A 21342-nucleotide genomic window follows, 5' to 3' on the forward strand; every position below is an offset into this window, starting at 1 on the left:
GTTGAACAAACGTTATAATAAGGTTTTTTTCATAACTTTGAGGGAACCTTGCCAGAACTTTAGCCAAAGTTCTGAGAACATTCCCTGTTTGCTGGGTTACTGTATGGAAGAACACATGGATCCATATCCTGGATTGAACGCATTAACCGGAGTGACAAGATATTATAACTCTACAACTTTGTTTTAACATAATTCCCATGTTTGTCTGCTTCAAATTATATAGTTATTGTTATTTCAAAATATACCATTTATCTCTAAACTGTTGCTTTTGTAATTGTTCAAAATTATTTATTATGCCATCTTCAATATACCCCACCCCAACTTTCCATCTTTAATTTTAAATATTTCAACTAGTCTACATATAAGACAAATTCCAAATGGTAAACGTCTAAAACATTTTAATCAGTGTGTGCATCCAGAGTCATTTTTTTTTTTTTAAATCTGGGATTTTTAGGGGTGCAATCTGATGAGGTTTATCTTGAGTAACCAGAATTGTTACTTGGCTTTTGTAGACAAAATGCATATGTTTATGATATGTAAATCAAGTGACAAATAATGACAGTGTCTGATGATTCAATGCCATTGCTTTGGCTATTACCTCAATTTTTAGTTCATGTTTACAGAAAATAAATGCCCTAACTAATTTTTGTAATCTAACTTTTGTAGCCAATAAAATGCCACCTTGAAAACTTTTATGCCAATTGTGGCAAATGTTGGTCACAAGCTATGATTCCATCCACCTATTTTTATGCGCATTTTGGGATATCGCATAAAAATGCTGGGTGGAAACGCCAAGACGCACATAAATTCTAAAAATGCGCTCAATTGAGGCGGATACATTTTTAATCGGATAAGAAGACATCCATAAACTATGCTGGAAACATTTACCGAATAAATCCCTCGATGCGCAACAAAAAACTCACATGACTTTGCCAGTGGATGTGATTGGATAACTGGACAACCAGTGGACCAATCGCATTGCACTGTATCTCAAATGTTGGTTTGGTCATTTTGAAATGCCTGAACCAAAGTCTGTCATCAAAATTATTTGATATAATGACCTCCCAGAAGTTTCTCACATGACTGCTTTCCCAATCGGCAGGCATCCGACCGCAAGAGATCATGCCGGCGTTTATTGTTTTCATTTATGTTGGATAAAAGAACCAACAGTGCAACAGTGCCATGGCTTCTCCAATTGCAGCAACTTCCATTTTTTTTACATATATTTTGCGCCAATTTCCCAGGAAGTGTCGATTTTGTTCCCTTGAACACATGGGATGAAAACGCTGATTTATTCGCAAATGTTTCATGCAATATTCAAATTTTGCACATAATTTCAATTCGCAACTTTGAATGGAAACAAAGCTACTGTCCCATTTAATGTGAATCCCATACAAACTATGAGCTAAACATAAAATTCTACACTTTTATCCCAAAGTTCTGTTCTATAAAGAGTCACACACCTTTTGTTGTCACCTCAGGAGGCTTTTATAATTGGCTAAATTGATGATGTTACAACTCAACCCGTGTTACAGCACTCCTATAGCCTAATGTAGTAAGATTTATTTTCATAAGATGGATCACTTTTCTCTCTTCACCTAGTTTTTACTAATTATCTGGGACGCTCATCCTTTCACATGAGCTCTGGTGTTCAATAACGAGGGCGGTATTATTGAGCGTTCACTGTGCTACTTTACAGAACTCATTTACAATGAACTTGCTACATTAACTACTGTATGTTTATCGTTGGCTCATGACGTACCACACTAAAACTGTACACTGGAGTCAGAATTTCCTGTTATGATCTCACCTAAGTAATGCTTTTTGTCTTTTCTTTTCACATTCTTTGTTTGGGCTAACATTGGGGGTTTTGTGACGCAGCTTAAATATTTTACTCATAATGAAAAATAGCCAGTGCACTATAGTCTTGTACAGTTGATTTTGTAGGCACGTGTTTGCAAACAGAAAGATAACACATGTACAATACAGTTGTGCTCCAGAACAATACACTCTGGGTTAAAAATAACCCAAGTTGGGTTAAAAACCCAGCGATTGTGTTAAATGTTTGATCAAACCTGCTGGGTAGTTTTATTTAACTCAACTATTGTTTAAAAGTTACTATATTGCTCACTTAAAATGAACCCAAAATAGGCTGGAAATTAACATTTATTAATATGTTTAATAAATTAAACATTTATTAAGTTTAATAAATAATAATAATAATAATTAAATAATAAACATTAAATTGCTTATTAATAAATGTTCACCTTTCAATTATTACTGTTGCATCTAGTAATTATGTGTCTGATTTTTAATTTCCAACCTATTTTGGGTTCATTTTAAGCCAGCCATATAGTAATTTTTAAACAATAGTTGGGTTAAATAAAACTGCCCAGTAGGATGGTCAAACATTCAACCCAAACACTGGGTTTGTCCATATTTAACCCAACTTGGGTTGTTTTTTAGAGTGTAATATCAATTAAAGCAATAGCAATTTTACTTCAGCAAAAATATTGCTGTCATTTCAGGACATTGTCTGAATAAATTTACAAATTGAAAGTGAGTCAGGCTCCGCTAGCTTGTTCCTCAAGTCAAAGCACTCCTTTGTTTCTGCCTGATGTTTTTCTGGCTATACTATACAGGATGTATTTCACTGAGGTGTATGTCATTTCCTTCAAGAGTGTGTTGGTCATGATGACTAATGGTGAACAAGAAGTAAAAAGATTGGGTGCTTACATGATGCTATGTTTTGCCTCAAGTGGATGAGGTGAAATAATATTATGTACTGCCCAAAGGTTTTATAGAATAGAAAAATAGAAATAAAAAAAATAAATCATTACTGTGCAATATGCAAGGTAGACAGCAGTATTGTCTTCATTGTGATGTTTTTTTTAATATTATTAAATTACGTTTTATATTTAAAATCTTTACTGCTGCTGTATTTCCTTAAATTTCATAAATTTACGGAATATATATATTAAAAATAATGCAAGTACCATGGTCTACATTGACTGTTGGCCATGATTTTTACACTAATCTTATATAATTTTCCATCTAAAAGGGAGTGCAGGATAACCACTATGCTTAAGCTTTACTGGAGCATCTGGATGAAAGTGATCATAATATTGGGTGTTTGCCCTGGGTATATTTGTGAATCATTTCATTCTCTTTCAACCTGATGCTAATGTCATGCCTTTCAGACTACTTGCATTTAGAAAGCTTAATAAGCACACGCAAACAGCTAAGAAGGAATATGCATTTTTCCAGTCTACAGAGACATAGAAAACTGGGTGTGTACGCAGCTTTAATATCACAAACAACACCCTGTGATGCTGAAATAGCTGCATGTTTTTCCGGTTTGCTCCATTGTGCTATGCAAAGTTGGATGGGAATGAATGGAGCCTTTGTATGCCACACAACTTCTGCTTTTGTAATCAAGTCCAAGAAACTAAATTGTCCGTCATGCTTCACTTTTAAGGTCTTCCTCTATTAGAAACCATTTGACAAATTAATAAAAAATCTTTTTATATTTTAAAATTCCTTAATTTACTCAATCAAAATTTTAAATCCCAATGAAACGAAAGTAGCAACAGAATTTTTCTTTCGTATTGTGACGTATTTCCAAATGTAACGCATTAACGAAAAAGAAAAATGTAGGGCAGGGAGGGACTTGGCACTATGAAATGTTTGTTGATTGTATTTTGAGTGGGTGGAGTCACCAGAGAGAAGTCTGATGTTTTCACCGGAAGATTAAGTTTGACATTTTGATAAAATGTTATTAGGTCAAAAAAAAAAAAAAAAAAAAAAACTGCACGGATGAATTGTTCGTAATGAGATCTAAAACATTCATTTAGAAAATAGTTTTCATGTCACCTTTAACAAATAACAAATATTTTTTTTTTTATGTTTCAGAACTGTGCTTTAAATATTAATTATTATACTGTAAAAGATATTTTCGAAGTTGCAAATAAATCTAAAATTACTAGAGTACTACTATTTCAGTCTTTCTACTTTCACATTTAATTCAATGTTACTTGTTGTTTCTTTGTCATATTTGTTAAATTTATTAGCAATTTCTGAGTTAAAGTTGTTTCAAAATAAATCCCACACCATTTTTTTCCCCAATGTAGTACAATTGTACGTCATCTGAGTTAGAGTTCATTTTTTAGAGAACTACAGTACTGTACCCACAATCACTGTACTGTTGTCTTGAGTAATTCACGTACACAAAAACCCTTGTGTGAGGCATAGTCCGACACACAGTCGGTGCTCTGTAGATGAAAAAAATTGAGCTTTATGAGAGACAAACAGGGCCGTTTAGACTGAAACAACTTGGCGAAATGTAGCTGAGAATGTTTTTTTGAATAGTGAATGAAATTCTGGAGGCGTTTCAAGTCTCTGCGGCCTTAAGATATACAAGGTGGTCGAACTAAAGATCGTGACCCCTCTGAAACATCGTGCTCATATTTGAAAGCAGTAATGAATATATGTAGAATGGCATAGCTGACATTCAGGTCCAGGTGTCTCCACCCACGTATTGCTCTTTTTCTTCATTTGTCCATTGAAGAATGAATCACTAGGTGAATTTGGGGGTAAATTGTTCCTGTTTCTCACAAACGTACATTACGGAATTTATCAAAACAGAACCTTCCATTTGTGTTTGGAGGAATACATGGAAAATTTGTAACCCCAAAGTAATTTTCTTCTAATGGATTAGATGTATTCATATTACTGCAAAAGAATTTGTGAGCATTAAAGTAAATTTAAACACACAATACTATGGAAGCTTGTTCCCGCCATTGAATAAAAAATAAAAAAGGTATAGGCTAATTGACTTTTTATCTTGCATAATATAAACTTACAATTGCGAGTTATAAAGTCAGAATTGTGTGATATCAAGTCAGCCTTTTTTTCCTCAGAATTGGACTCTCAATTGTGAGTTTACTTTATATCTCGCAATTGCATGAAAAAAGTCAGAATTGCGAGTTTATATTTTGCAATTGTGAGTTTATAACGCGCAATTGAGTTTATAACTGGCAATTTATGACTATTTCTCGCAAATGTGAGTTTATATCTCGCAATTCTGACATTATAACTTGCAATTGTGAGGGAAAAAAAGTCAGAATTGTGAGATTAAAAGTCGCAATTAGTACTTTTTTCTTTTTTTTTTTGGCAGAAACAAGCTTCCATACAATGCATATGTGTTTAATTAACAAAAAAAATATATATATATTATAATGTATGAAGAAATAAGGTAGAAATAAAATCCATGTTCTCCAGTTCTAAAGGGCTAGCAGAATCACAGCCCTATGGACATAATGAGGACATGCGTCTCATGGGAAGAACCAGATGTCTGCTCAGATGCCACCATGTAAAAGCAGATTGCAGAAATGTTGTAACATGAAAAGCTGTTGAAATTATTAAAAAAAGAGTGATATATGGAAGTTGGCACCTTTTACATTCAATTGTTATGACCTATGTTTGGTCAGGCTGAGGAAATTTGATAAAATGCTTGCTGTCTTTTTATCTCTCATGTTCAGTATTGGCTCACTGGGACAGAAGTTTAGAAATGGAAACATTACTGTGTACTTTGGAGAAAAGCATTGTGGGTTAATTTGGCAAGAGTTGGATATAAGAAGCAGATAAGAGTTACATTCAGAGCTTAATGAAGGAAGGGGTTTGTTTGCTTGGGTGTCATTTTCTCAGAAAGTGCATACTGCATCTTTAATGCGTCTGTTCAAATCATCAAGAACATTTTTTTTTTCCAATAATGTGCAATGCATACATACTGTAACATCTAAAAAAAATGTTTTAGTGTTTCACAACCTTTTAAAACTTCTTAATTTTTGTTGACTTGCTTTCTTAGAAAATGTATGTATATAAAATGAAAATTATGTCATCATTTACTCACCCTCATGTCATTTCAAACTCATAAAACTTTGGTTAATCTTCAAAGTACACATTTTTAATGAAACCTGAGGGATTTCTGTCTCTCCATTGAAAGTCCAGGTAACCAAAACTTAGAAGATCCAGAAAGGTCGTAAATGCATTATAAAACAAATCCATATGAACCGAGCAGTTTAATCCGAGACTTGTGAGGATATATGATCACTTTATATGATAAATAGATTTAATTTAGACTTTTATTAAACCAATCGACTCGATTGTAGATTAGTTTTACAATGCCTTTTCAACCTTTTTGAATCTTCTAAGTTTCGAATCCCTGGACTTTCAGTGGAGGGACAGAAACATCTCAGGTTTCATTAAAAATATCCTAATTTGTGTTTTGAAGGTTACCAAAATCTTATGGTTTTGAAACAACTTGAGGGTGAGTAAATGACAGAATGACAGAATTTTTATTTTTGGGTAAAATGTCCCTTTTAATGAATCAGTTTTACCAGAGCAATGCCATATCTTTCTTGTTTTAGTTGCTTGGAGTGGCTTTCCTTGGAATCGGACTGTGGGCATGGAGTGAGAAGGTGAGGAAAATACAGTATCTAATGCATAATCCATAAAATTCATCTTTATTTGATAAGCATCTTAATGCACATGTGAAGTTGAGATGTCCCATTTTTTTCACATTAAATACATGAGCTGCAGTGGTTTGTTGGAGACCTACTATTATAGTTTTTATTAATACTTTGATATATGTCAATAAATGTCATGTTTATTGCTGTTTTCATTATTTTAATACATCGTTACACTAAATGAGAAATGTTATCTTGGCAACTAGCTGAAATATGATTTAAAGTTTTTTTTTTTATATTTTATTTCATTTAACTTCTATTATTATTTTATTTATAAGGTTGGACCACAAAAATACATTTTTGGACAGTTTAATATAAGAAAATATTGTTTACATTTTTCACTCAGTGCTCCATGTGGTCTTTTACACACAAATATGTATAAACATACTTGGATATTGCTAGGAAGCAATTCAGCTAATTAAATTTCTCTCTCTGTCTCTATCTGTCTCTCTCTCTGTCCCTCTCTCTCTCTCTCTTCCTCAGGGAGTTCTCTCAAATATCTCCTCCATCACAGATCTGGGTGGATTTGACCCAGTGTGGTTGTTTTTGGTGGTGGGAGGGGTGATGTTCATCCTGGGTTTTGCAGGCTGTATCGGGGCCCTGAGGGAAAACACCTTACTGCTAAAATTTGTACGTTTTCCAAGTTTTGATTCTTTTTAGGAGTAGGTGTAGCATCATGCAAAACTGTTTTTAGTGCCTCTTTAACACTTAAATGCATGGGTATTTGGGCAATCGTTATCACATGCTTTGAGTCATGGGTATATACAAGCATTTTAGGGAATTAGAAAATACTAAAATAGAATATATTTTGATATTTTATTTGTCACTTGTAAATGCAACATGAAGAATGGGATTCATTACTTCTGTGCTTATAAATGATGAAAACTGGATGTCAAACATATAATGAACTATGCATACTGTAGGAGAACACTGTTCACTTATCTTACACCAATCTTTGGTTTACTTATACATTAACCATGCATGTCTACTAACATGAATCAATAATTGCACTTTATTTATTTATTGACCCAAATCACAAAAACGAAACTACTGTCAATGCATTTTAGTAACAATAATTAGTAAAAAAAAATAAATAAAATGCATTTACTTAATTTACACTATTATAATTTGAGCTCACTGAGGTCTGACATTTTTTGTAATAAAGCACTTAGAATTTTTGGTAACACCTTATAAAAAGGTCCTATTAGTTGACTTTAATTAATGTGTAAGGGAGGCAAGAGCTGTACATGTAAACCTCACTCCCTTATCCTCAAGAGGCGCACTAGCAACTGACGCTAGTGGTGACATTCTTTAGCATCCTTGTTAGCACGCCCGCCTCCCATGCCAAAAAGGCGGTTCGAATCCCATTTGGAGCGGGTCGCATAGAACCAGTTACATTTAGTGCCGTGACCCGGATGGGAGTGAGGTTTAGGGGGGTGAATGTAACGGAGGCAAGCTAGTAAGAGCTGTGCATGTAAACCTCACTCCCTTAGCCTCAAGAGGCGCACTGGTGACGCTGAGGCTGCGGTCTTGTTAGCACACCCGCTTCCTATGCTAGAAATGCCGATTCGAAAGCCACTCAGAGCGGGTCGGACTGGTTACATTTGGTGCCATGACCCGGATGGGAGTGAGGTTTAGGGGGGTGAATGTAACGGAGGCAAGCTAGTAAGAGCTGTGCATGTAAACTTCACTCCCTTAACCTCAAGAGGCACGCCAGCGACTGACACTAGGGGCGACAGTCTTTAGCGTCCTTGTTAGCATGCCTGCCTCCCATGCCAGAAACACTGTTTCGAATACCGCTCAGAGCGGGTCGGACCTTTACATTTGGTGCCGTGACCCGGATGGGAGTGAGGTTTGGGAGATGAGTGTAACAGAGGCAAGTTAGTAAGAGCTGTGAGTAAAAACCTCAATCCGCTGGCCTCAAGAGGTGCGCCAGCGACTGATGCTATTAGTGCACCCGCTTCCCATGCCGGTTCAAATCCTGCTCAGGGCGGTGCGAGTAGAACCAGAGGAGTTACAAATGCATTAACTAGTTTACTTTAGTTAATGCATAAACTATCAATGAGCTATACATTTGTGACTATTTATGGATCTTTGTTAATTTGTAGTGTATTTGTCTTTCTCCTCTCCCAGTTTTCTGTGTTTCTGGGGATAATCTTCTTTCTGGAGCTGACTGCTGGTGTCCTGGCCTTTGTCTTTAAAGACTGGATTAAAGATCAGCTCAACTTTTTCATCAACAACAACATACGAGCCTACAGAGATGACATTGATTTGCAGAACCTCATCGACTTCACTCAGGAATATGTAAGACAGAGAGTGCTCATGTCTCAAATAGAAAAGACAGAAATACACTAGGAAGTGAAAATGAGGAAAGGCATAAACAAGATGAAAGAGAAATGTTGTATGTTCACAGGAGAAAAAAAGCAAACTATTAGTTTATCTGTGCCACATGTCATCACAGAAGTGCACACAGGCAGTTCCCATAGAAACAGCATGACTTGATGATTCCTTATCCACTGTCAGCACTCACAGAGATCCCTGTCCGCTCACATTTTTTTTGACTTACTATTCTAAGTCATCAGCTCGGAATTGTATTTATTTCGAGGCAATTGAAGCTATACATTTTTTTTCAACATTTAGAAGGTTAATGGGTCATTATTAGATGCCATTTGGGCCTGAAAGTTTTTTTTTTTTTAAGTATTTCATTTTAAAAGATAACTAATGCACTTTAAGAATTTTTTTTACTACAGTAGATTAGTGGTCATTAAATATATCTACAGACACTATATATAGACATAAGCCGCTTTTCCACCAGGGCGGTCGGTTCTTAGAATGATAAGGAATGATTCGGTAGGGAATGACGGCACAATTACAAACCGTTAATATCAATATCAACAAAATCCATCTTTGCATTGCAAAGGCAGCACATAAGGTGCATTTTATGTGGCATTTAGATGATGTGGCATTTAGATACAGGGCTCATGTGGCTCAGAGGTGCATAAATGCATTTACACTGTTGCATAATGCTATAAGATGTTTTATGAATAATATTTTATATCCACCAGTAGGTCATCATCTTAATGAGTGAGTCACTGAATAATTAATTCAACTGATTTGTTCAAAATGGCTGATTCATTCAGTAACGAAGCAAGGGAATGTTTTATGAGTGAGTCATTGAATCGTTCATTAGACCAATTCATTGAAAAAAGCAGATTACTGTGGAAACATCAGTATTAACATATAAAGTTGGATGTTTCAGGGTTAAAAGTGAAAACACACCATTATTTTAGTCAATATTCTTTGGTTTGTGTCACGTACAATTTTTGTTAAAAAATGATTCTGGTGGAAAAAAAATGTATGATGTCACTCACACTATCTATAGTCAGTATAAAGTATTCAAATATAATGGTGGGCTATGCCAATTGACTGATATTCTGGTGAAAAATGTGCAAAAATATTGTTTTATGTTAAACAATCTTCTGCTTTACTTGGTTAACAGAGTGACATTTTTCATAGAATAAAAATGTGACAAAGTTCAGTTTCCTGTTAATAATATAAGTAGTAGGTGACTCACAGAAAAAACACACTACACAACTGCAGCTTATATTGTTTTTTTATTCCAGCTTTATGCTCTGTACAGCAGATCTGTTTCCAGCACATGACTTTCCTCAGGACAGATTTAATTAGATATCAGAGTCAGGCAGATGCTGTCATGTTATTTCCTTGCTGACCTTGCATGATAAAGAAGACAGACCCAGCAAAGCACTGCATGTCAACATCAAATACTAGTATAATGGGAGAACATGGGGGGATTGCGGCTTTCTTTCTTTAAGGAGCAGCCGCCTTATGCCACATCTGTGACATTGATGTGTATTAAACAGATACAGTCTAATGCATTTAATGCATCTGTACTTTCAATGTACTTTCTAATAGAGATGTCTAATATTCCAAATCATTGCAATGTTATCTTCATTTTATGATGAATTTGCATTCCAGATTGTAATGCAATTCCATGGACAATATTTTTGTTTCTTTAGTGGGAATGTTGTGGGGCGTTTGGAGCAGATGACTGGAACCTTAACATCTACTTCAATTGCACAGACAGCAACCCCAGCCGAGAAAAATGTGGCGTGCCCTTCTCTTGTTGCACCAAAGACCCAGCGGTAAGAGATTCATTCATATGGAATATGGAATATATAGAAGCTTTGTGTGATTTGTAACTTAATTTAATTTTTATATTATGCTATTTTAAAGGTTCCTCATTTTGTTTTGGAGCTCTCCTACAATAGGTTTACATGCATCCAAGGTCAAAAAACACTTAAATTTCTCATAATATACAGTTTGTTTGCAGCATTACCTCTTTTCTCACAGTGTCTGAAATGGTTTACTTAGGCTACGTTCAGACTGTCAGTCCAAATTCAATTTTTGAGCATATCCGATTGAAATCCGATCAGGTTTAGCAAGTGTGAATGGCAAAAAATCACATAAAAATCATCTTTTACAAATTCGTTTCGAGCAGCAATCATATGTGGATTGAAATCCTATTCAAATCACATTTCTGGAAATCTGTTTAATTCTGACTGTTCTGATTGGATTTCGAGTGGTTTATGTGACTTTCTCACACCATGTAAAACATAGGGTAAACGTACCTATTAAGCTCACCAAAATCTACATTGAGACATTTTTAGTGCACAGGATATTGGTTTCAGTACAAAAAGTTATGTTAAAATAAAATATTAATCTCTCACACAATAATATTTAATTTTATTTTAAATGACAAAAGCATTTCAATTAAGATGTGCATCATTAAATGCAAAAAGTCTGGCTGTGCCGTAACCAATGTTTTGTTTTGCTCTGTCCTCTGCGTTTCCGCATTCGTCATTATGTCATGTGTCAGGTCAGAGTTCACTATTTCGCCGTAAATCGATGTGTACGGCCGTCTGTCGGAAGCTAGTTATTTTAGGTTTTAAAGTCTTAAATATGGATATTTTTCTTAAAGGAACACTCCACTTTTTTTGAAAATAGGCTCATTTTCCAACTCCCCTAGAGTTAAACAGTTGAGTTTTACCTTTTTCGATATGGCTAGGAACTATACTCTCATTCCGGCATAATAATCAAGGAACTTTGCTGCCGTACCATGGGTGCAGCAGGCGCAATGATATTACGCAGCGCCTGTGACCCCCTGCTTGCACAGGGAGTGTGCCTTGCAACCATGGAGACATTTGTGAGAGACGCTGCGTAATATCATTGTGCCTGCTGCACCCATGGTACGGCAGCAAAGTTCCTTGATTATTACGCCAGAATGAGAGTATAGTTCCTAGCCATATCGGCCTAGAAAATCGCAACTTTTCAATTTCCGTCGGTCTTAGTACACGATGTAACTACAGAAGAGTCAAGTTTTAAATAGGAAAAATATCTAAACTCTTTGGTCATTTTTGAGCGAGATGCTAACGATCTTATCAGATTCAATGAACTATGCTATGCTATGCTAAAAGTGGTACCTCCAGACCCGGAAATCGGCTGAATGGATTCGAAAACGGTAAAACTCAACTGCTTAAATCTAGGGGAGTTGGAAAATGAGCCTATTTTCAAAAAAAGTGGAGTGTTCCTTTAAACAAATGCATCGCTTAGCTTCAGAAGGCCTTTATTAACCTCCCGGAGCCACTGTGTTTATCTTTTATTATGGATGGTTGCACTTTTTTGGGCTTTAAAATCTCATCCTCTGTTTACTGTCGTTATAAAGCTTGGAAGAGCCAGGACATTATTTAATATAACTCCGACTGTATTCGTCTGAAAGAAGAAAGTCATATAGGATGGCTTGAGGGTGAGTAAATCATGGGGTAATTTTTATTTTTGGGTGAACTAACCCTTTAAGGCTATGAAAATAAGTTATTGATCATTTTATAAAGATTAACTTAAAGTGACAACCATCAGTTAATATTTAAAGTCTGTTTATGAAGTATTTACATGGACGTTCAATGTGGATGAGCTTAAAGGGAGCACACTGAGCTTAATTGGAGCAGCAACAATTTTAATTAATAAATATTACATGAAATTTAAAGGACAAGATTTTGCAAAATAAATAATCCAGATCATGTATTAACTTTATACATAATTTAATATGAACAAATATTATGGACGATATCTATGAAATTATACTGTTTCTTAGTGACGTCTCACTGAAGCTGTGTGATTTTCATAGTAGTGCACCCTTTAAGTTCAGCTTACAATAATATTATTTCTTTAAAAATTGCAGCAGTGTAAAACCACAGACCATCAATAAACTGTAAATTTATAATATTATGGATTTAACAGTACAAGCCAGTAATGTCTGTATAGTAATATATTAGTGTAGCAAACAATCTTATACAGCTAGTAAGCTAACAATGATCTGTAGTATCTGCGCTATGTTGCTAAAACTATCTTTTGGATCTAACTGTAATTATTTCCCATATCCAGGTTCCAGGTTATAATATGCAAAAGTCTAAACATTAATCTCTTAATTTTGCAGCAAGTAGTTATACTTACCCAAAATAAAGGCTTAACCACCTTAAAAATGCACATTTAAGGGGCTACTTTTCTGGTGAAAGTTTTCAGACAGCTTTCAAAATGGCCGCCAGACAGTGTGAACACATGGATACCCATATCTCAGTGTGCAATGGTCTGATTTTCTTGAAATTACAGGAGGTATGTAGTAACAAACACATCAATTGGTTATGACATCAAGTTGGATAATACACTATTTTTTCTTTTTATAATCTGAGCTCAAATATGGTAGTGTGCCTAATGGGTACTTAAGCTTAATAGGTATGTTTACCAACGTCACACGTTTGATATGTTATAGGAAACATGCTGAAAGTCTCTGCAGAAACAAGGTTGTGTTTCAAAGTGCCGGACAAGCAGAAAATGTATACCTACCAACAGAACGTCATTGCCATAGAAATCAATGCAGATATTCCGGAAAACGAAAGAGCGCGACGAGACACACAAATCGGATCTGAACAGTTGCGATACACAATGTGGACAGTCAATAATTTTAGATCAGATGCCAAGTGGATACACAAATAATCGGATTTGGACTGACAGTGTGAACGTAGCCTAAAGGATTTGGTCTCTCTAAACCCCTCCTTTTCGAGAGCCTACTCTGCTCTGATTGGTCAGATGGCCCAGTCTGTTGTGTTTGGTCAACCGCTTACAGCGCGTGTCGGAAACAAAACGTCCATTACCATATCTGAATTTCAGCTCTGGATCTTCCTCAGCGCTTGATACACAGTGATACAAACAGTAACGATGGCGTCGGATTTACCATATCAATTCAAGCCAAAGTGAAATTGCTCTTGCAGCACAGAAAACAGCGTCTTCTCGACATGTCGACAACATGAAACAAACTCTTCCAGGCCTCAGCTTCAACTACAGTGTTTGAGGGTGGGTCAAAATAGACGTTGTTTGCAGGCAGCCAATAAAAACCATAGGCTGGCATTATGCAAATTTGTTACAAACCTAAGTAGGTTTGTGCAGAAAGTAAGACTGCTTTCTTTTGGGAGACAATAACTCCATTTATCGGACACTTTGATCTTTGAAAAAGTCTTTTACATTCACAAACAGTTTTATAGCACTACATGAAAGGTAATATCCAACAAAGCATAAAAGGGCACTATAAATATGATGCAATTGAGAAACTTTTGCTATTAAGATACTTGTCAAAAAAAGAAGGAAAAAAAAAAGAATGCAGTTTTTATCTAAGCACAATTTGCATGCCACTATTTTCCTGATTTAAGAGAGACTAAAAGCTTGAGGGGAAAGTGAAAACAATACATGACAGAACAAAACAAATGGAGAGTATAAAACAGGATTTGGTCTACGTGAACAGAGTAAAAATAACATTTCACAGACAATAAACACGCACTGGGAGCACAACATCTATGGCAAAGAGGATGGAATTATGGCCTGTTGTGAGCTATTAACTCGTAACAAATAATCATCATTGACATTAAATGATTCAGTTATGAGCCCTTCTATGAAAGCAGCGATTCATTACTTCAGCATGAAGGAAAACTGCAGGCGGTAATGCGTTTCATTGACAGTAAGTTATAATAAGAAAAGCAAATAGTGAGTAATATAACTACCATAACTTTACTAAAATAAAGAGTTTGTTAATTTCAAGAATGTCTGGACAAATAAAAAAGCAGAACTGATTTCAAACAGGAACAACTATTTAAGGTGAAACGAGTCATGAAGATTTTGAGGGTGCACATCCTGTGCTAGTTTGTTTGGAGGAAGTTATATTAAAAAAAATAAATCAAAAAAATGATGAACTAACTCAAAATTTGCTATTTCCAGTCTTATCTCTCCACTCCACCCACACTGGAATTCTTCTGACTATCAACATACTTCCTTGAAGTTAAAATTTTACAGCTGTCCTCCATTAACCCTCTGGAGTCTGAGGCTGATTTCGGGGCCTGAAGTACTTTTGACATGCCCTGACATTTGTGCTTTTTCAGTTGTTTATAAACATATTACAAAAGTCTCATTACACTGTATTCAGCACAAACTAGGCTACAATAATATGTGAGCAACAAGTATGTACATGTTTGTATTTTTGAGAGTATTACGTATATGGTTACGTGGTTTTTGAAAAAAAAAATAAAAAAATCAGTAACTGAAATAAGGCCTCAAAATGCATACTAAATGTTTTTTCACAAGACTTTTGGGAATTGTATATTTTAGTCTAGAGTTTTTGCTTCAAAATGATGTGGAAATTATCCTGCCTACTCAGACACAAAAAACAATATATTGATTTTAAATTTCTAAGACACTTTTTGTTTAGGGAGCCCGTATGCAAAGAGGTGTGAATAATCATGAATAATGCTGTGATTCACACGTGAGGAGATTAAGACCCTGCCCCTAATGAGCCGCATAATGAGCCATTAGTTCAAGAATGTGACTGAGTCAACTAAGAAAGAATGCAATGACAAAAGACATATATCATTTTTGTTTGAAGTTTATTTAAAATATAGTTAACTATATAAATGAGAGTCAAAGACACATTTTGAGTACACAGTTATACCTGGAAATAAATTCTGTTCAAAGATATATGTGAACATGACATACCTGGCATTTGGTGTTTCTGCAATGGAGGAAACAAAAACAAAACTTTCCTGCTTCCAGTCAGTGGTCTCAGTATCATATGCATGCAGTCCAGTGTGGACCAATATCTGGTTACTATGATTCTCAAATCTGTGAGATAAAACAAAAAACCCTCTGTGAGCATGCTGATAACAGGATCATATCAGCTATTGTATTAACGTTAATATAATGTCCACTCTTAACAGAAAACATGATTTTTGTGATCTTATGCATGCACGTATTATTGCACATCATGTGAAGAAAATTTTGTATAGGCCTATATTTTAAATTACAGTACCAGTCAAAAGATTGGATGCATTTCTATTTATAATGTTTTTGAAAGAAGTCTCATGCTCATCAAGCCTGCATTTATTTGATCAAAAATACAGAAAAAAAACAGCAATACTGTGAAATATTATTACAATTTAAAATAATGGTTTTCTATTTTAATATACTTTAAAATATCATCTATTTCTGTGATGCAAAGCGTCTAAACATTCATATTACCTCTATGGCATTTTATATATTATATTTGTTATATTATAGAGCCTAAATGTTAATGTGCAGTTTAATAAATTGCTAACACATTTTATTTCAGTATTTACTATGTATTTCAGTCGATTTCACTCATCTCAGTATAGCAATATAGTTTGGGAATAGCGTGGCAATTTACTAATGTAAGTCGATCTGCCCCATTAATTCACACTGACACACAAAACTTGCAGGATTTATATTTAAACAGTCTTTTTGCAGGTTTAATATTCACAGACACTACATCGCAATTAGAATTAGAACTAAAGAATAAAAAAAAACCTTACCATTCACAATCATCGGCTTGATCTAGTTGATCCTCGAAATGAAAGTGAAACCAGCTCTTCCTCTGAGGTAAATCCTTTTAGAATTATTCTTCACCGCATCTCAAAACGATGAAAAGTAGCCTTCATGAAACTGACCATGCTTGATGCGTTTTTCTGAGCTGATGCGGGCGTTCACTCTGTTGAATGAATCGCCTCAGAATTTGCGCTCCGTGGGTGTGGCCGAATTAGTGGATAATGAGCAAACTTGCAAACGTCTGAAAACCTTCTCTTTTCGTACAGATTACATAAACAGAGAATATTTGTTTTCGATTTGACTTACATGATTTAAAACCTGACATTTCAACGTTTCTTTAGACATACAGTTGCAAGAAAAAGTATGTGAACCACTTGCAGAATCTGTGAAAATGTTAATAATTTAAAAAAAAAAATGAGGGAGATAATACAAAATGCATGTTATTTTTTATTTAGTACTGTCCTGAGTAGGATATTTTACATAAAAGATGTTTACATATAATCCATAAGACAAAAAAAATAGCTATATTTATTAAAATAACCCCATTCATAAGTGTGTGATCCACTGATTCTTAATACTGTGTGTCATTACCTGGATGATCTACGACTGTTTTTTTGTTTTGTGATGGTTGTTCATGAGTCCCTTGTTTGTCCTGAGCAGTTAAACTGAGCTCTGTTCTTCAGAAAAATCCTCCAGGTCCTGCAGATTCTTCAGTTTTCCAGCATTTTTTGCATATTTGAACCCTTTACAGCAGTGACTGAATGATTTTGAGATTTTGAATGATTTCACACTGAGGACAACTGAGGGACTCAAACACAACTAATAAAAAAGGTTCAAACATTCACTGATGCTCCAGAAAAAAACATGATGCATTAATAGATGGGGGGTGAAAACATTTGGAATTTGAAGATCAAGGTAAATTGTATTTAATTTGTCTTCTGGGAAACATGAAAGTATCTTCTGTTGCTTCTGAAGGGCAGTACTAAATGAAAAAAATTTATATTCAAGCGAAATAAGAAAAATTTGGACCTCTTCATCCTGTTCAAAAGTTTTCACCCCCCGGCTCTTAATGCATCGTGTTTCCTTCTGAAGCATCAGTGAATGTTTGAACCTTTTTTAATAGTTGTGTTTGAGTCCCTCAGTTGTCCTCCATGTGAAAAGATGGATCTCAAAATCATTCAGTCACTGTTGTAAAGGGTTCAAATATGCAAAAGATGGTGGAAAACTGAAGAATTTTTGGGACCTGGAGATTTTTCTGAAGAACAGAGCTCAGTTTAACTGCTCAGAACAAACAAGGGACTCGTGAACAACCATCACAAAACAAACAAACAGTCGTAGATCATCCAGGTAACCACACACAGTATTAAGAATCAATGGTTCACAAACTTTTGAACTGGGTCATTTTAATAAATACAGCTATTTTTTTTGTCTTATGGATTATATGTAAACATATTTTATGTAAAATATCTTACTCAGGACAGTACTAAATAAAAAATAACATGCATTTTGTATAATCTCTCTTATTTTGTTAAAATTTTACACATTTTCACAGATTCTGCAAGTGGTTCACATACTTTTTCTTGCAACTGTATGTCTCATTTTTGTGTCATTAGTATTCACTAAGTTACAGTTCATTTTCTGAGGACTATCAGAATGGACTTTCATTCAGAGAGAGACAGAAGATCACGCATCATGTTAGTTTTCTTTATTCTGCAAAAAGCACAACATTTTGTTTTTACTCTGAGTGTACACAAATAAAAGAAGACATTCTGTTGTTTCAATTGATATATTACTTCTGTCTCTATGACAAAAAATGATAGTGTGTTTTAAGTTGATTTTGCTGCTATGTGAAAAATAGATTAATTCCACATGAATTACTTGTTTTGCAGGAGGATGTTATCAACACACAGTGTGGGTATGATGTTCGGGCAAAAACAGTGAGTATTACTCAGTCTCAGTTTTACTTTTTCACACACTGCGTCAGATTGACACCAAATGAAGGTGTCATACCCTGGCACTGTTTCCCCTGCCTTCTGCTCTTCACTTCAGTCAATGTGTCAAACGGCATGACTCTCAAAATGAAGGCCGGTTTGGCTGACCTATACTGTATGTATGAATACAAAGGAATGAAGCTGTTATTCATTTCATACACAATGGTAAAGTAATTCAAAATACTGTACACAGGCATGGTAAAGAAAAACAGAAATATGCACACATATGAAGTTATTTGCATAGTTTTTTTTAAGTTAAAGGCACAATATGTAAGATTTTTGGATTAAAATATCCAAAAACCACTAGAACAATGTTATATATCTTGTTGACTTGTGTACTTACATTATCCCAAATGTTTCCAAGAATGTTTAAATCCAGAGAAATCAGCAATTTTAACCAGGACACGGACCATGTCATTAGCCGCTATTACCGTCGGATTGCTTTCCTTCAGCTGTGGAGGTGAAGATGACAACTCCACGCTCATTGTCATCAAGCTATGCCTTTGTTTTAAATAAGCGACCTCTAGCAGCGACACTTACATACTGTGCCTTTAATAATATAATTTATTAACTTTATCCCCTTAACTGTTACCCCCCTTTTTGAGCATAGATGTGAAAATGCACTATCCAAACTTAAATCGTTGTAATTCAAGAATGCTTTGGAATATAAACCTAAGTTTGGTCTTGTTTTAAAGAAGACACTCAGCAGATGAAGTGAAAAATAAAAGTATGCAAAAGTTATGGAAATATAAATTTACTGTAAATCAAATGTACTGTACTAAAAAGTTTATTTTATATACAATATATATTTTGCAAATATATTTAACTCTAAAATTGATATGAAATCAAAGCCTTATGTCTAAAAAAGTTGTTCCAAATTTGAAGTTGATATCACAAAAATTAGTTCCCATGAGATTTTGTTTAGGCGTTGTACCAAAAAAAGCCACCGGGTGTCACCTACATTCCATTGAATTTTTTTTTTTAATGCATTTTTCCTGTAACAAATTAATAAATTTATGTCCAAATATCACTTCTATCACAAAACATCTTGAGATTCAGACCTTTCCGACGATATGTTTTGTCAAGATTAGATAAGTTTTGACTATAGTGGTTAAAATTAATTCTGTAATATGAAACATGACAATGCCCACTAGGGGGAGGAGCCCCCTAAAAAGATGTAAAGTACCATTTACATAGTAACACAATGTCCAAAACTATTTTCACAGGATAAATGCTGAGGTTTTACGCTTTCGGTTGATACCTAATTTTTGATGATTACTGAAATATGTGATGCAAAAAAAAAAAGGCAATAAATAAAAACAACTTATAGATTTAAATATACTGAATTTTTTTTTTTTTTTTCTTATAAAAAAAAATCATTTTTACAGTGAAAAATAACCACAACATAAGTCACCACAACATACAGTAAACAATCCTTTAGATGAAGGGTCTGTAAGATGACATGAGAAACATAAATTCAAGCGTGTTCAAACTTTAGACTGTTCCTGTGCATAGATAGAATAAGGAAAGTTTTGATCTTGATTTCATATGTTCCTCTTTGCTCATTAGGATGCAGAACAGAAGGCATACATTCATGTCAAAGGCTGTGTGCCGCAGTTTGAGAAATGGCTACAGGACAACCTGACAATAGTGGCTGGGATCTTCATAGGAGTCGCTCTGCTGCAGGTGAGAACGCCTTCATCTTCATTGCTGACTTTATCTGCCTTTTGTTACTTCATTCTTTTTCTCTCTCTCTATTTTCTGCAGATATTTGGAATATGCCTTGCACAGAATTTAGTCAGCGATATTGAAGCTGTGAGAGCCAGCTGGTAAGAACATACAGATGCAAACTCATGACACGTTATCTCTTCATGCTCTAGTTTTGCACACTGCAGCAGCAGCAGCAGCTTTTCTCTTTCACCCCAGTGCTTTGATGTCTGGATTCATAATGTGCATGAATGACTTACTGCTTTAATACGGTTAATGGCTCAGCGTGTTTCTGGAGTCTTATCAAAACCTCAGAACAACTTTCTTAGTTCACTGTTTTTGCTTCAAGAACTGCCACCATGTGGACAAAACAGGAATAAAAAAAAAAAAGATGTTTGGTTGAAACTCTTGCTCAACTTTCTTGACAGATCACTTGAATGGAAAAATACTGCTGTAATACCTAATATTAAGATTAATTTTAATCCTTTACACTATTGATTATAAGTCTCTTTTGCTCGACAAGGCTGCATTTATTTCATTAAAAATACAGTAAAAACAGTAATATTGTGAAACATTATTAAAATTTTAAAGAACTGTTTTCTATTTGAATACATTTTAAAATGTAATTTATTCCTGAATTTTCAGCATCATTACTCCAGTCTTCAGTGTCACATGATTCTTCAGAAATCATTCTAATATGCTGATTTGCTCAAGAAACATTTCTTATTAATATTATCAATGTTGAAAAGTTTTTGTTCCTTAATGTTTTTTTATGATAATTTTTTTCTTTGATTAATAGAATATTCAGAAGATACGCATTTAATTGAAATAAAAATCTTTTGCAACATTATAAATGTCTTTACTATGACTTTTGATCAATTTAATGTGCCCTTCTGAATAAAAGTATTAATTTTTTTTTTTAATCTTGCCCCAAGCAGCAAAAAAAAAAAAAAAAAAACTATTTTCAGCATTGATAATAATAAGAAACGTTTCTTGAGCAAATTAGCATATTAGAATGATTTCTGAAGGATCATGTGACACTGAAGACTGGAGTAATGATGCTGAAAATTCAGCTTTGAGACCACAGGAATAAATTACAAATATATTTTACAAATATAAATTACAGGAATAAATTTTAAAATATTTTACAATAGAAAACT

The 21342-nt window shown here is 34.5% G+C and overlaps 1 protein-coding gene and 1 long non-coding RNA gene across 5 annotated transcripts in view; both read left to right on the forward strand.

Moving 5' to 3' along the window:
• Positions 1 to 21342, forward strand: part of tspan5a (tetraspanin 5a) — a 28751-nt gene that overhangs the window by 987 nt on the left and 6422 nt on the right. For 2 of the 4 annotated variants that reach the window (XM_051898761.1, XM_051898762.1), the window contains exons 2-8: positions 6429 to 6479; positions 7011 to 7157; positions 8661 to 8831; positions 10565 to 10690; positions 18374 to 18421; positions 20045 to 20161; positions 20243 to 20304. In XM_051898761.1, the coding sequence (XP_051754721.1) occupies positions 6429 to 6479; positions 7011 to 7157; positions 8661 to 8831; positions 10565 to 10690; positions 18374 to 18421; positions 20045 to 20161; positions 20243 to 20304 (722 nt within the window). Of the gene's footprint in view, positions 1 to 6428; positions 6480 to 7010; positions 7158 to 8660; positions 8832 to 10564; positions 10691 to 18373; positions 18422 to 20044; positions 20309 to 21342 lie in introns of those variants that run through there. The other 2 variants (XM_051898763.1, XM_051898760.1) reach the window with 2 other exon arrangements.
• LOC127515286 (uncharacterized) lies at positions 12362 to 15195 on the forward strand. Its single transcript, XR_007930807.1, has 2 exons — positions 12362 to 13952; positions 14868 to 15195. It is a non-coding gene; the product is annotated as an uncharacterized LOC127515286 (long non-coding RNA).

This window comes from Ctenopharyngodon idella, chromosome 7 (assembly GCF_019924925.1).
Source record: "Ctenopharyngodon idella isolate HZGC_01 chromosome 7, HZGC01, whole genome shotgun sequence".
Taxonomy (NCBI): Eukaryota; Metazoa; Chordata; class Actinopteri; order Cypriniformes; family Xenocyprididae; genus Ctenopharyngodon; species Ctenopharyngodon idella.